This window comes from Lissotriton vulgaris, chromosome 3_1, assembly GCF_964263255.1.
Source record: "Lissotriton vulgaris chromosome 3_1, aLisVul1.2, whole genome shotgun sequence".
Lineage (NCBI taxonomy): Eukaryota > Metazoa > Chordata > Amphibia > Caudata > Salamandridae > Lissotriton > Lissotriton vulgaris.
In genome coordinates this window covers 392101202-392117048 of record NC_141689.1, presented here as the reverse complement: position 1 = coordinate 392117048, position 15847 = coordinate 392101202, and the positions used below count along the sequence as shown (strand labels likewise).

General features: G+C 47.6%; 1 protein-coding gene across 2 annotated transcripts in view; it reads right to left on the bottom strand.

The window, feature by feature from the left end:
* Positions 1–15847, bottom strand: part of PARP8 (poly(ADP-ribose) polymerase family member 8) — a 670996-nt gene that overhangs the window by 48246 nt on the left and 606903 nt on the right. For both annotated transcript variants that reach the window (XM_086960612.1, XM_086960613.1), the window contains one exon: positions 1209–1278. In XM_086960612.1, coding sequence (XP_086816738.1) covers positions 1209–1278 — 70 coding nt within the window. The remainder of the gene's footprint in view (positions 1–1208; positions 1279–15847) is intronic.

Below are 15847 nucleotides of genomic sequence, written 5' to 3'. Positions count from 1 at the left end.
CTGAATTGGGGTGGAAAAGTGAGCTAAAGAATGAAGATGGATTCAATCCAGATCTGTGATTGGGGGTGAGGGCCTGAAAAGTTTCAGAGCTCCATCCATCGTCTCCTTGTGTTTTCTTTGTTCAGCCTAAATTGGTAGGGTATGCCCAGACGTGGGTCCCTTGCTCACTTTGCCACTGAATTAAAGCTAGCCTGGCAGATGAGGGGTGTTACCCTGAAACCGGTCCTAGGATGCTTGTTTCCAGACCAGGGAAGCCCTGGCTTGGCAGTTCGGGCTGGACGGTTCCCATAAGGGACAGGGTCAAGACTGATTTGCATATGGCTGGGTCTGAACTAGGGTGGCACAGTGAGCTAAAGAATGATGATGGATTCAACCCAGATCTGTGACTAGGGGTGTCTGAAAGGTTTCAGCGCTCTGTCCGTCTTCTCCTTGTTTTTGTTTGGTCATTCTACAAAGACACTGATGCAAACAATTCCTCACGTTAGGTACCAATGTTAACATGGGGTCACTGGCATTAAATGTCACCTCTGGATCTGAAGATTCACCTTCAAGCCAACATTTAATATCATAGACCAAAATTATAATATGGCATGAAGATTGTTGATTGGATCAAGTACTCTTGCTTTTTTACTTAATGTCTTCTTCTATGTAGATTTCCTTCTGTAATTAACTGGCTATAACCATACTAAACAACCTTGGTAAAGACAATACATCAATCTAGCACTGTCTTGAGAGCTTTGTGGAATTTTGCTAGTTGAGAGCCACCATTAGCTTGAAGGGGATGTGTGGGGGAAGAGGGGGTGTTTTGTCTTCGATGTGAAGCTCCTGCAAGGACTAGAGAAGCTGTTTTTGCTGCTGACATATCTAGCTGTTTGCTAAGTAGGGCCTATTTTATCATAATCACCAAAGCCATAATGTAAAGTGAATGGCACAGTGTAACCATTTTTGAAATGCCATGACCTTCTATTGATCACATACACGCTTACAAAATAATCAAATCTATCTGCAAACAGGTGCATAAAACGTGTGAAAATGACCTTTGAGTTTTACTGCTCGTATTGTTTTATCTATTGTTATAGGAGGGGTTTTGTCTTTACACAAATACATAGGATTATTATTATAGTACGCTACCAACAAAGGACACTTCAAACTTTAAATCCTGTGAGCACTCTTATATGTCCCAGTTGCTAGGATTTGCTAGGACTTACCTTCACATAAGGCTATGCATTTTAAATTACGGCTCTGCAAAAACTGGGACTGCTGGCCCTTTTTCTGTGACTAAAGAACCAAAAGAAATAAGAGAAAATCATTAAATAAATTCACAAAATATAGACTCAAATACAGGGCACTGTAATGCTTTCATTACTTAAACCATTCACACAGTTCAATATTATTCCATCATTTGTTTCAAAACAGTACACAATAATTATGATCTCCTTGAAGCAAAACATTAATGTACTTAAAGGGTACTTAAAACCAACATGTTTGTTCAGAAGGTGGCAATAGTGGGATTAAAAACAATGCTGTGGGTTTATTTCAAGAATGGCAAAACATTATAATTCTCTATATAGCACATCCTAAGTATACAAACATTTACAGTACAGACACAATAATGATAATAAACCTACACATAATGCCTCATCATTTATTGTTTTGGGCAATGTATCTTTTTCTGAGTTCTCCTCAATTTTATACACATTTCTGGTCTATATTACTTATCAGAAGTGGCTAGGGCCTACTAATCAGACCCCAGTTTCAGGTGCTCTGCACTTGTCCGATTAAATATTTTTGTGTACAAGTTGACATTTCATAGGTTAGGCATACATGTGTGCAAGCCTTTGGCACATTGACAACACAATTATAATCTGGGAAGTACGTCTGAAGGAGCAATCTTTCTCATTTACATCTAAAAAAGATAACATTATTAAAAGCACATATATGTGCACTAGCTGCATAAGCCTTTCTTTTACAGTGCATAATTTGTGATTAACTTTTTCTTCTAGATCCTTTGCTGTCTCTTTAAGGATATGACTCAAAGAGATAGGGGCCATCTTTTAGTATCCTTGGTCAAAAATAATTTGTCCCCCCTTTCTCTGTTCTTTGAATGCACGAAAAAAATAGGAGTTGCAGACCTATTGATCAAGGTAGGATTAAAGACGCCCTATATAGATGTCATGCAGACCTGACAAAGACATTTTTACAGCATCTACGGCAGGGTTTAAACCCAGAGACCACTGGAGGAGACATTTGGTCTTGTCGAGTTTGAAAGAGGAGTCTTTTTTCGGTGAATTATTGAGTGAGTTCCGGATGCACATCGATGAGGAACTGCAAAACATGGAACGGACACCAGCACACCAGCTGGTGCCTTATATGTACTTGTGTTATCCCATCCTGTACAAACATTCTAAAAGTCCCTACTGTGGATGAAAAGGAGTCAACATCATTAGCCACATATTAGCAGGTTGTCCCATTCAGAGTTTGACCCTGCCCCACCATCTTCCACATCCAGAAAAGTATACATTTCAGGGTAAAATGTTTGACTGGGATTTACCGCCAACCCTTTCCCAGACCTTGTTCTATTGCTGGTCGGCTGTGAAGTATTACTACTTCCCTGTCTTCAACAACTGGTTTCAGACCATGCTCCATTTCTGGTCCACCATTTCCCACTGATTTACTTTATTTTTCGAATTACTATTCCACCTTAATAGCATGATTTAAATCAATTTCTTCATTTTCGTATCACAATAATCATTACATTTTACTTACTTTAAGTTTTTAATAAGTGTAAGAAAGCACGTGTTAAAAATGGAGATGGAAGTATTTTTTGCATATTGTAATTTCCCTAATAGGAATCACAATATTTTGGCTTTGTAGGAGCTCGCCCTTAGTTAACATTAAGCCTTCACACTCCCTCTCCTAAAATGGTGCTAATACGTTGTATTTATTTTATGTTGTGATTCCACTAGAAATGTTAAGTTATGTGATGCTATTGTAATCATTCCTAGCCTTTGTAAATGGGTTATGACTTGGGCAAAAGAAGCAAATGGACAGCATGCCAACCACTGATGTTAAAATGTAAATAGCTGATTATATGAAAGTACTTTATTAGAAAAGAAAGAGTATAATAGAGAATATGGAAATAATGATGTAATCCCAGATTGCTCACTTTTACAAAATACCCAGGTGCCAGAGTAGATCTGGGGGGTTCTTCGGCAATTCTCCTGTAAGTAGGTGACACCGTGTGGCTTTACAGTGACTTCACACCACTTTCGAAGTGACGGTGGAAAGCCACTTATAAGTGCAGCTCCTAAACACTGACGTACATTTATTGCATTGTCTCCCTCTGTGCCCTCAGAAGCAGAGCATAAAACAAACTGTGAGGCAGTGTGCTGATTCCTATCTTTTTAGATCTAAAAAGGTCCCTCCACAGAATGTGAAGGTGGAAAGAATGTGAGGGATTGGGTGTTAAAGTATATATCAGAAGGCACATTACCAGAGGTAAATAACTTGTTCCTATTTGGACCTCAGTGACAACTATGGCGCACATTTATTGGCAGATCTCAAAAACAGGCACCCCTTGTGTCAAAGGTGTTGTAGTAGCTTTGACCCTGGCAGAATTTGTCCACAGGGCCCTAGGAGGCTCCTTCTTGCCCAGTGCCCAGCCAATATCAATACTCTCTATAAGAAACTGGAGTATTAGTTAAGGTGATGAGAACCCACCTCAAACAATAATCACAATGTTTGTCAGGGTGAACCACAAAAGTCACTATATAAACCTGTGCTAAACCCTCTGTTAGTTTATCTTAAAGTAGAGGCAATGCATAAAGTATTTATGCAGTCCTTAAACAGTAATATAGTTAAAACCCAACACAAGAAAATAGAGTAAATTAAAATAAATACAATTACGCCAGAATGACAAAAATCCAACATGTGGAAAAGGAGATATGAATTTTTAAAGTTTGAATTTAAAATAGTGCCAAAAGGGCACAAAGCTCCAACTGTGGTTATCAGTTTGTGCTAGACTGGATAAAAGTCAGCAGTTGAGGAAGAATGCCATGGATTGGCGTCAAATACAGGGACCAGGTTTATGCTTCTGGAAAGTTTACCTTCGGACTCAGAAACGTATATGGAGAATAAATGATCATCAAAAGGGCAAGTTGTATCCAAAGTGGGGCTCAAGGATGGTGGCTTGCTGAAGAGTGAGGTCAGGAAAGATTGTTGACAAAGGGAGGAAAGCTTCAAGCTGGCAAAGTCCATAGTATATGCCCAGAGAGGTTTCAAAGTCAAAAAGGTACTGCTCGGTGTTAGTCTTTATAAAGCCCTGTACGTCGAGACTAAGGAACTTTTCTGGAAGTCAGATCACCTTCAGTGGAGTAAACCAGAAAGCTGAGGCAGACAGGTAATTTGACGTCGACAGCTGTGACTTTGATAGCGATCCTGGTCTCATTCTGTTCTCCAAGTAGTCCCACTTCCTGCAGGAGAACACTAACACCAGCCAAGGATTCAGGACTATGGGGGGCACCACCTGGGGGTAAAGACTCACCCCAACAGAGACCAGCAGCAAGCTCCAGGGCATGTCCAACTCAATCAATAAATCAATCAGGGGTTTTAAAGCACACTACTCACCGGTGAGGGTCTCAAGGCGCTGGGGGGGAGGGAACGTGAGCAGCTCCGTAGATCATTCGAAGAGCCAGGTCATGAGGTCCTTTCTGAATTGGTGCGGTGTCGGGCTTCATCGCATGCTGAGGTGAGTTCGTTCCAGGTCTTGGCCGGCAGGTAGGAGAAGGATCTGCCACCTGCACGGCCCTGTGGATGCAGGGTACCGTGGATAGGGCAAAGTCAGCAGGGCAAAGGTATCTCTTGGGGGCTTGGAAGGAGATTCCTTTGTTGAGGTATTGGAGTCCGGTGTTATGGAGAGCTTTGTAGGCCCAAACTGGTTTGGGACAGCTGGGCAATTGCAGGAAACTAGCATCTGAAAGCTTGTTCTGTCCCTGTTGCTTAAACAGGAGGTCAGCCAACTAACCCTTGGAGTCACTTCTGGCATCCTGGTTTCAAGGCAAGCAGGTTCAGTCTTCTTTGAGCTTCAACAGTGGGGCAGTCCTTTGTCTGATCTTCATAGGTCCAGGAGTTTTTTGAGTAGAAGGTTTGAGGCTGCCACTTTTATACCCAGTGCCAGCCCTTTGGTGGAGGGCAATCCTTTACCACCCCCTAAACTAGTTCTGGTTTGTTCCTCTACCCCCACTGGGTTTTGTGCCATCCATGAATGAAGAGACAAAGGAGAGGCAAACCTAGGTGTGGGTTTCATCTGCCAGTGACAAGGTAGACATCCTTTGACACTGATGAAAGGGCTGATCACAGCCCACCAGGCCATCCTGAAAAGGGAGAATCACCCTCTACACTCAGAGGGTCCTCGGTCTAATTTCTGGGAGCAATACACATCTCACCATTGGAGTCATCAGGGGTCAGGTGACATCTATACACTTCGGTACAAATAGGGGGAACCAGTTCTGGACAATATTTAGCGGGGTCCAGTGTACATGTCCAGTCAATCATGAAATGCAGAAGGTACAAAGTTCCCTGAGAAGATAGAAGTAGGAGTGTGTGTGTATGTATATTAGGAGAGTAGAGGCAGGGAGCAGAAAGCTCCCTTGTTGGAACTGAGAGGCCTCACACACCCAGCGAGCTAGATGTCAAGCTTCATCATTGGCCTCTTCCTCCTCGTCAGACTGGCGCTGCAATGTCTGGTGGGCGCCTAAAAGGCGCTCTTTGTCGGAGTTCTTTTGTTCCAGCCAATGGTTGTGTGCATGTGAGGGGTAAGGTGAAGGTGTAGTCGTGTGGGGATAGTGATTTAAAAAAGGTGAATCAATTCACAAGGACATTTATTCACGTGACTGATTCCCTTGGTTAAAAGGTGGGAGGGGAGGTAGAGACCGTAAGGGGCACAGTGGAACTACCTCAAACCCTCTGGTCAGGTCGACATGTTTCTTGCTTAATTTGCAATTCCTCAGGACCTCAAGTTAACAGTACTACACAGTGAAAAGAAAAGAAAAAAGGAGTAAATACAACCTCTCTGGGTCTGTAAGGGTGCAGGCCTAGTGGTTCTGCGGTAGTGGGGTGACCCTAAAGGTGACCCTAAAGGGCCCCGCAGTCTGTTCCCGTGGGGCAGCACAGTAAGGTATGGTAACCTATCGTGCGTGCAGCCAGAGCTTGCAAACCTACCCACACGCTAGGCGCTCCTGCAGTAGCGCGGAACAGCCTTCTGCATTTCATGACATCTATACACTCGCAGGAAAGCCTTTTGGTTTTAGGCAGGAAAATGACAACTTCCTAAAAAGTAATTTAATATCCGACTTGACCATTAAATTGGATTTCAATGGATACTGAAATGAGTCCTTGAATACTTTTTCTAGCTGCTCTCAAACTAACTTTATCACCTAATAAATGTAACAGTGTACCTAGTACTAGCCCAAGGGAGAGCATGCCTTGCCACAGTAAAACTTGACTTTGGAGATTTTTCACTGGCAGGTGATCAAAAACATTAAATATACATGTCCTAACTTTAAAATACCATGCACCTTGCCCTATGGGTATTTAGGGCCTACCTTAGCTGTGACTTATAAGTATTAAAAAGGTAGGTTTAGGCCTGGTAAAAGTGCATTGCCAGTTTGAAATGGGAGTTTAAACCTACACACACACAGGCTGCAGGGGGTGGCCTGGTGACGTTTTTTTACAATGCTACTTTGGTTGGTGGCACAATGAGTGCTGCAGTTCACAAGTGGCATTTAATTTAGCATCCCTTGGTACAGGAAGTACCACATATTAGGGAGTTATAAGTACATTTAATTTGCCAATTAGGTGTAAACAAATTTGAACAAGTTTGAAAGGGAGGACACAAAAACTTTACTACAAGTTAGCAGGGTTAACGTGCACAGAGTACTAAAGCCAACAAAAAATGGGTTCAGCAACAGAAGGCAAAAATCTGGGATAAAACTCCAGAAAGATCTATTTCCAACACTATCATCGAGACAGTATCGTTTTCTGAACTGCATTCACTTTCTTTGTCCCAGAGAAACCCCTTAAAAATTGATCATACGCACAATGGGCCATTGTGTGGTCGATAAAAACGCTCAAGGACCTTTTAGCGTCACGATAATGGAGGATCTCCCGCCTCGTTTGAGGGGTAAGGCAGCACAACAACCACTGGCAGAGTAACTGAGTCCCCAATGTAGAAGGGGGTTACAATGTTCATTATGAATTTTGTCCTGGTCCTCAGTATCAGTTTATCTGGAAAAAAATGTGGTTGGACTGAAAGCACAAGCAGTTCATTCACACAGCATGCTCATTAAATGGTGTTGAGGAAGACAGTCTTTAATGTCAACAACCTCAAAGAACAGCAGTGCATTGGATTGAAGGGTGTGAAATATTAAGACCAGGGTTAGCTCCCATCTGGGAATAAAAAATGGTTTTGGGGAAAAACATGCGAGGCCAGCTTTTTATAAAACACATCAGAGCTGTTGACTTAAACACAATGGGCCAAGCAAACACAGAAAGGCAAAAAGGGCCAGCAAATAGCCTTTATCTGGCCTGCTATAAGGCCTTGCTGGTCTGGCAAAAGAACAAGTAACAGGTCATCAGGTAGCTTAGCCTTGCAAATATCAGTGTTACATGCACCACACCAGGCAACACATCTGGTAAAGTGTAGATTTACTTTGTGGGAGTGCATCTGCCAGTGAGAATGACACCCAACACCTCGTTGGCAAGTCAAATGCATTTAACTGATGCTGCTCAATCTCCATGCATGGAGATGTAGGTAGAACAGACTTGGTTGCAAGACCCTGACCTATTGCTGATCCACCCAAAGGCTGATTGATGGACAAATGCTCAGAGGCTCCTGGTGTAGTTCAGGTGATAAGAATGACCTGGGTCTAGTCTATCTTGATTTCACTCAGAACCTGAGACAGGAAATGAATAAGGGAGCCCTTACTTCCATTCCCAAAAAATGTCTTTCCTAATGTATGCTGTGGAGCAAATTCCAGTCTGCAGAATTGTTAATTCTGCTCATTCTTAACAGTGGCGAACAGATCTAGCCAGGGAGTGCCAAACTGCTCGAAAACACCCTGTGCTACCTCCGGGTAAGATGCCACTTGTGATCTGGCAGACAATGCCTATTCATTTCATGTGCTCTGAGATTCATAGACCCACCAGGTAGTTGGCAACCAGGAAGATATTCTGCTGGACCAGCCGAATCCAGAGGAGTGATTCCTTCTGAAACAGGATCCAGGACTCTACTCTGTCTTGCTTGTTGATGTACCAGAAGAAGGTTGTGTTGTCTGTGAGGACCTGCACCAGACTCCCTTTGATGGACAGCAGGAAGGCTTTTATGGATGGATCACCAGAGGCAAGAGGCCTTCTATCTCTACCTCTCCCACATGGCACCCCAACACAGCAGTGACGCATCTGTCTCCAATGTGAACTCCAGATGGGAGACAAAGTGTGGCCAGCCGCACATCAAGTTGATATCCATCAGCCACCACAGTTGGTGAGGTAGTCCAAAGGAGTATTAAACTGTGCCTGTTGGTTTAAACAACGCCTGCTGATGCCATGTTCACTGCCTTGAAAAGACTGGGTTGGTTGCTGCAGTAAACATAAGGAGGATTTGTGTTTATATAAGTTAGTGCCCTGGAATAGCCTCTAAATTTTCTGTATTGGAGGGGGAAATTGCTTAGCTTGTGTCAATAGCCCAAAGATCATGTTATGTTCCAACTATTCTTGAATCATTTGATTGTTCCAACAGTCTTTCCTTCAAAGAACGTGAAGCCATCGAATGACATGTCTCCAGAAACCTATTTTAGCACTACTAGGCATTCCTACTGAACTTAACACTGGTGCCAACATCTCTGTCAATGCAGTCTGTAGTGTCCAGGCAAGCTCAGATCACATAGTTGGCAGCATCCAGACCATCCTGTATAATTTGAGCTAGTGACACCCTGAAGTCCTCTGGAACAACCAGCAAGATGTCTCTGGTAATGTACCACACTGCATGGGTGTACCTCCCCAGAAAGGAAACTGCATTAATAGATATAGGGCCACATGCATCAAGCTAAGGAATAGCGATCCCTTAATAGCGATTCTTAAGGAATCGCTATCAAGAAATCGCTATTCCTTATGCATGTATGTTTTGCTAAAATATTGGCTTTCTTAATTGCGAATCGCAAATTGCGATCCGCAATTAAGGAATGCTTTCCCATTCATTCCTATGAGCCTAAAGGCCAAAAGGAATGAATGGGACAGCATTCGCAATTTGCGGTTACCAAATAGGTAATCGCAAATTGCGCGTGCAATATCAAGGGGAAAAGGGGAAAAGGCCACCGTGATGGACCATCACCTCGAAGTTTATGCTAATTTGCGATTCCAAATAGCGAAAACGCAATTTACAAATGCATAATGCATTGCAATTAGGGAATCGGAATTTCCAATTCTCTAACTGCATTTTCAAAATAGGTAATCGCAAAAATTGCGATTACCTGTTTTGCTAATGGCTTTGGGTTTGATGCATCATAAATAGCATTACACTGGTCGACCGGTAAAATGCTTGATGCATGTGCCCCATTGTGGACTGGTAGAAGAAAATATACTCTTTTTGATTTCATCAGTTCTTTTTGATTTTCTATCTGAAGGGAAATCAGAAAAAAAAGGGATTGCACTTACTTGTTGATGCTTGGACAATGACACTTTCTAGTGTAGAGTGCTTAGTTAGGAAGTCCAGGTCACCAGGGCCCATCTATGTTGCGTAGCCACAGCTCCAGTGACAGATAAGCATAGGTCAGTAAGGGTGTCATTAATTGACAATAATGGCTTAGATCACAGATACTCATAGTACGGCCCGCGGGCCGTCAAGCCTTCCGTGGCGGCCCACGGACCATGAGACATCATCGTACCCGTGTTTTCTAAGAGTGTCTGCAAACACTCTGCTGCTCTGTGGGAGGCCGGGCGATTGATTCCAGCGAGGCCAGAGTGGAGCTGCAGGGGCGCTAAGAGGAGGTGAAATACAGTAAAGCTCCATTCACATGCAAATGGTCTTTTTAAAGACCTGTGAAGTGCTAGGATGGGGCTGTGTGTCTGTGCACACGGTGAGACACAGGTAGGGTGAGATGACAGAGGGTGAAAGAGGGAAGTAGAGGGACAGAGACAGAGGGAGGGAGGGAAGACAGAGGCAGAGGGAGAGGGAGAGAAAGGGAGACCGAGAAATGGAGACATAGAAAGGGAGACAGACAGATGGAGGAGGTGGACAGAGGAAGGAGGGCGACAGATGGAGGGAGATGGAGGGAGGGAGATGGAGTGAGGGAGACGGAGTGAGGGAAGTAAGTGAAGGAAGTGAGGGAAGGAGTGAGGGGAGGGAGTGAGGGAAGGGGAGTGAGGGATTGGGGGAAGGGGAGTGAGGGGAGAGAGGGAGGGAGTGAGGGAAGGGGAGTGAGGGAAGGGAAGTGAGGGGAGTGAGGGAAGGGAGTGAGGAAAGGGAGTGAGGAAAGGGAGTGAGGGAAGGGGAGTGTTGGACTTGGCCCTTCTGGCAGGTTCACCCCTAAACATTTTTGCTTTGTGAATGTGAATTGGAGGTAGTGATTTCTGGTCTCTGCGCACTTCGACACTGTTGCGCAGTGTAAAGTGCGTGCGCTCCCTGAGTGCATGTGTGAGATTGGCCTGCCCTCCCATAGGAATGCATGGGGGATGTCTGTGTCCCTGGTAGTTCCTGATGCGTGGGGTGTGCAGGCTCGAGTTTGGTATTTGCGAATTCGTGAGATTGAATGCTGCGCAATGATATGTGCGGCGTGTATGTGTCTAGCGTGGAAGTGCCACTTCTACACATGGCTGTGCGTGTGCTGTAAAGGTGCTGGCGTGTGATTGGCTGGGGCTAGCTGGGATGCCAGGCTCCATGAGTCATGATGGGTCTGCCCGGTGGTGAGTTTGGAGATTAGCATGCTGATGGCTGGGGAGGAGTGCACCTGGGTCCTGAATAGGGCTGGGCTTTCCCCACACAATGCTGGCTCCGCCCCCTGTGGTGCGTCTAACGACCCTAGCCCTGCCAGTGAATAGAGTGAGGGGCTGAGCACATCAAGAGTGCTCACAGACCAGCTGCGACTGGTTCTTCCCCTCACCCGGCACCCCAGACAAAGGGTTTAACTGTATAAAAATGGGGCTGTGTCCCCACAGAAACTGTTCTCTTCCAGGATCCTGTCTGAGGGGGCTGCTGCTGTTGTTGGGCAGGAGGACCGCCACTTGGACTGCCTCCCTGCCTGGAGGCCCAGTGAGCTGGCTCTTGGTCCAGCCTTGCCCCCCTGCCTACTTAAAAGAACTTTGTTTGGTCTGGACCTTGCAACTAGCGCTGGGGAGCGCTTTCTCTGGACCCTCTTGCCCCCCCTAGCGCTGGGAGCGCTTTACTTTCCCCTCTAGCACTGGGAGCGCTGTATTTGCCTTAATAGCGCTTGGGAGTGCTTTGGTTGTTGAGGCCGGTGCCCACCCGGCAATTTCCCTTTCGCGGCTGCCCATGCCGCTTTTTGGGCGATTTTAAAGTCCCCTGGCAGGTTCCCACCCTGCCAGGGACCTTGCGCTTTATTTTTTCGCAAGCGCTTTCGGAGCACTTTATTGATCTTTACAGCCGGTGCCCACCCGGCATTGCCCCGTGAAATTGTCCCCGTCGCCGCCCGACCGAACCGGAAGTCAGGCAGGCTGGGGCGGGAACTTGGGACACCAGGAAGCAGCTCGCTGGCATTCTTCATTTTGAGCCCGGAGAGGCTCGGGCCGCATTCTTTGTTTTCGAGCCTAAGAGAGGCTCAAGCCGCACATTTCTGGCAGAGAGCTCAGGACGGCTTCGGGGGCAAAGTGCGTGGCAGAGCCCCGAGAGGCTCAGGAAGGACCGGTGCATTTGCGAGTCCCCAGAAGGGGGGACTCTATCAAGGTTGCAGTATTTCTTTAGAGCCTGCGAGACTCTGGGGTGCATTTGGAGGGGGTAGAGCGGCCCCGGCAGGCAGCGGGCCGCTCCCCCCACACCGGGCACCATTCTTCAGAGTCCACGAGAGGTTCCAAAGCACCACAGTCGTTTGCAGAGAGCCCAGAGAGGCTCAAGGGGGCCCAGTCATTTGTGCAGAGCCTGAGAGGCTCCAGTATGGGCCCCATCCTTGACCTCACAGCTGCCCAGCACTTGGTGGGCAGCTGCCACGTTTAGGCCCCTGACATTAGGACATAGGGCATCCTAGCCCCCACAAGGCCAGAGGGCCTAGGGACAGCCACAGGTGGTGGCTCATGTGAGTTTTGCGCAATTGTGTGTTACTGCACCTCTGAATGTGTTTTTATGCATCATGTGCCTTATTTTTACACCGCTGAATGTAGGTTCTTCATCATGTGTTTTCCTTCCCTACACCTCTGAATGTGTTGTGATGCATCATGTGTAATGTGCTTATACCCCTACAGGTATTGTGATACTTAGGTGGTTGTTTTTCTCCTAGTACAGGTGTTGCTAGTGAGGTCCTAGTTCCCTGCGTGACATTCCCCTGAAGTGGTTAGGGTTGCGTAGGCGGTACTTACCTATTACCAGTGATTACTGGTTGTGTGCTTTATTTTTATATTCTGTGCTAAAGTGATTAATCTATGTGCGAAGGGTTATTTCTGAAGAGTATTCTAAGATTACATGTGCTGATTCCTGACAGTGGTCCTGGTGGCCCTGTCTTGTACATATCCCCTGTAAATTCTGCCCGTGCCTGTTGGCACATTGTAAAGTGTGTGTTTTATGTAATGTGTTTTGGTATAATACAAAGGCTATTTTTATATATAACCTTATGTGGAGTTTCCTTTGTGGTGGGCCTTGGGTGTTGTTGCTGGGGGTGCGTGCGCACACACTTAACTCACATAGCCTCCAAGTTTAGCCTTGCTGCTCGCGCCATGTTACCTAGAGGGTGAGCAGGAGTTATCTTGGCGTGTAACTCCCTTGCCCTGACTTAGGAGTGGTGGTCTCTGACTGACTTTGGCGCAAGCCCTGGCCAGCCCGGGATCCCATTTCTAACACGGATTGAGGGAAGGGCCGTGAGGGAAGTTAGTGAGGGAAGGGAAGGGAGTGAGGGTGGGGGTGAGGGAAGGGGAGTGAGGGGGAGTGAGGGAGGAGTGAGGAAAAGGGAGTGAGGGAGGGAGGGAGTGAGGGAAGGGAGTGAGAGAAGGGTAGGGAGTTAGGGAGGGAAGGGAGTCAGGGAAGGGAGTGAGGGAGTGAGTGAGGGAAGGGGAGTGAGGGAGGGGGTGAGGGAAGGGAGTGAGGGATGGGGAGTGAGGAAGGGAGGGAAGGGGAGTGAGGGAAGGGGAGTGATGGAGTGAGGTAAGGGAGTGAGGGAGTGGGGGAAGGGGAAGGAAGTGAGGGAAAGGGAGGGGGTGAGGGAAGGGGAGTGAGGGAAGTGGAGGGAGGGGGGGTGAGGGAAGGGGAGGGAGCGAGAGAGGGGAGTGAGGGAGTGAGGGAGTTAGGGCAGGGAGTGAGGGAGTGAGGGAAGGGGAGTGAGGGAAGGGGGTGAGGGAGGGAGAGAGGGAGTGAGGGAAGGGGAGTGAGGGAAGGGAGTGAGGGAAAGAGACTGATGGAAGTGGAGTGAGGGAAGGGGTGTGAGGGAAGTGAGTGAGGGAAGGGGAGGGAGTGAGGTAGGGGGTGAGGGAAGGGGAGTGAGGGGGAGTGAGGGAGGGAGTGAGGGGGAGTGACGGAGGGATGGAGGGAGTGAGGGAAGGGAATGAGAGAAGGGTAGGGAGTGAGGGAAGGGAGTGAGGAAAGGGAGTGAGGGAGGGGGTGAGGGAAGGGAGTGAGGGAAGGGGAGTGAGGAAGGGAGGGAAGGGGTGTAAGGGAGTGAGGGAAGGGGAGTGAGGGAAGGGAGTGAGGGAGTGAGGGAAGGGGAGGGAGTGAGGGAAGGGAGTGAGGGAAGGGGAGTGAGGGAAGGGGAGTGAGGGAAGGGGAGTGAGGGAGTGAGGGAAGGTAGTGAGGGAAGGGGAGTGAGGGAAGGGGGAGTGAGGGAAAGGGAGGGAGTGAGGGAAGGAAGTGAGGGAAGGAGAGGGAGTGAGGGAAGGGAGTGAGGGAAGGGGAGTGGGAGAAAGGGGAGTGAGGGAAGGGGAGTGAGGGAAGGGGGTGTGGGGGAAGGGGAGTGAGAGAGTGAGGGAAGGGGAGTGAGGGAAGGTAGTGAGGGAAGGGGAGGGAGTGAGGGAAGGGAGTGATGGAAGGGTGTGAGGAAAGGGGAGGGAGTGAGGGAAGGAGTGAGGGAGGGGGAGAGAGTGAGGGAGGGGCTGAGGGAGGGGGTGAGGTAGGGAGTGAGGCGGGAGTGAGGACGGAGTGAGGGGAGTGAGTGAGGGAGTGAGGGAAGGGGGCTGAGGGAAGGGGTGTAGGGAATGGGTGTGAGGGAAGGGAATGAGGGGAGGGAGTAAGGGAGGGGGTGTGGGAGGGGGTGAGGGAGGGGTGAGGGAAGGGGAGTGAGGGAAGGAAAGTGAGGGGAGGGAGTGAGGGAAGGGGAGTGAGGGAAGGGGAGTGAGGGAAAAGGAGTGAGGGTAGGGGAGTGAGAGAGGGGGGATTGAGGGAGGGGGTGAAGGAGGGGGAGTGAGGGAGGGGGTGAGGGAAGGGGAGTGGGGGAGTAAGGGAAGGGGAGTGAGGGAAGGGGTGTGGGGGAAGGGGAAGGAGGGAGAGAGGGGAGTGAGGGAGTTAGGGAAGGGAGTGAGGTAGTGAGGGAAGGGGAGTGAGGGAGGGAGAGAGGGAATAGGGGGAAGGAAGGGGTGTCAGGGTGAGGGAGGGAAGGAGAGGAAAGGAGAGGGAAGGGAGAGGGAAGGAGAGTGAGAGGGAGTGAGACAGTCAGAGTGAGTGAAACAGAGGGAGACCGGGGAGGGAGAAAGAGGGATGGAGGGAGAGAGGCAGAGAGAGAGAGAGATAGAGGGAGGGAGACAGAGAGAGGGAGAGAGGCAGAGAGAGAGAGAGAGAGAGAGAGAGAGAGAGAGAGAGAGAGAGAGAGAGAGAGAGAGAGAGAGAGAGAGAGAGAGAGAGAGAGAGAGAGAGAGAGAGAGAGAGAGAGAGAGAGAGAGAGAGAGAGAGAGAGAGAGAGTTTCCCTATGTATAGCATGTGCATTATTAGTATATAGGGGTCCACTTCTTCCTAAACTATCACTAGGATTCGTCCTTGCTCTGGTATGGGGTACCAGGGATTTGCCTACACATCAGAAATGGGCTAACGACATGGATAATGTGATGATCACAGAGAAAGATGTATTCTAGAATAGGGGGTGTCCCAAGAAATGGGATCACAAGTGGGCTAAATGGAATGTTGAACATGGTGAATTATGTGTGTCTCCATCAGAGGAACTGCGTACAGCAGATGTGGAAATTGATCTTACTCCAGCATAGAGTTGTACAGAGCCTAAGTTTAAATTATATAGAATGGTCATTATGATGTGGCTTAAAGGCCGTCCACTGTACTATCAAAAAGAAAAAGAGAATTAAAAAATAAATAAAATTCTGGGACCATGTAGGGCCAGCTGTTGATATGCAAGGTCGCTCCTTACTTTAAAGGTGTCGAAGGCGCCAGACATCTACCAATTCATGGTCCTCCATGAGGACTAGTAGCTGTTCCGCCCCCCCATGGATGAGGTCGATAGAATTCGCCCGATGTATACTTTTCTGAGTTGAGAACCACATTGAAATCCCCTTCCAATAAAACCGCTCCGGGCCCTTGGGACTCTGCCAGCTGCCACACCTGACTAAAGAAAAGGGGGTCATCTGTATTGGGGCCGTACACTGATATTGACTTAACCAGATGGCCTCTAAGCACCCTAGCAACTGTAAGGTAGCGCA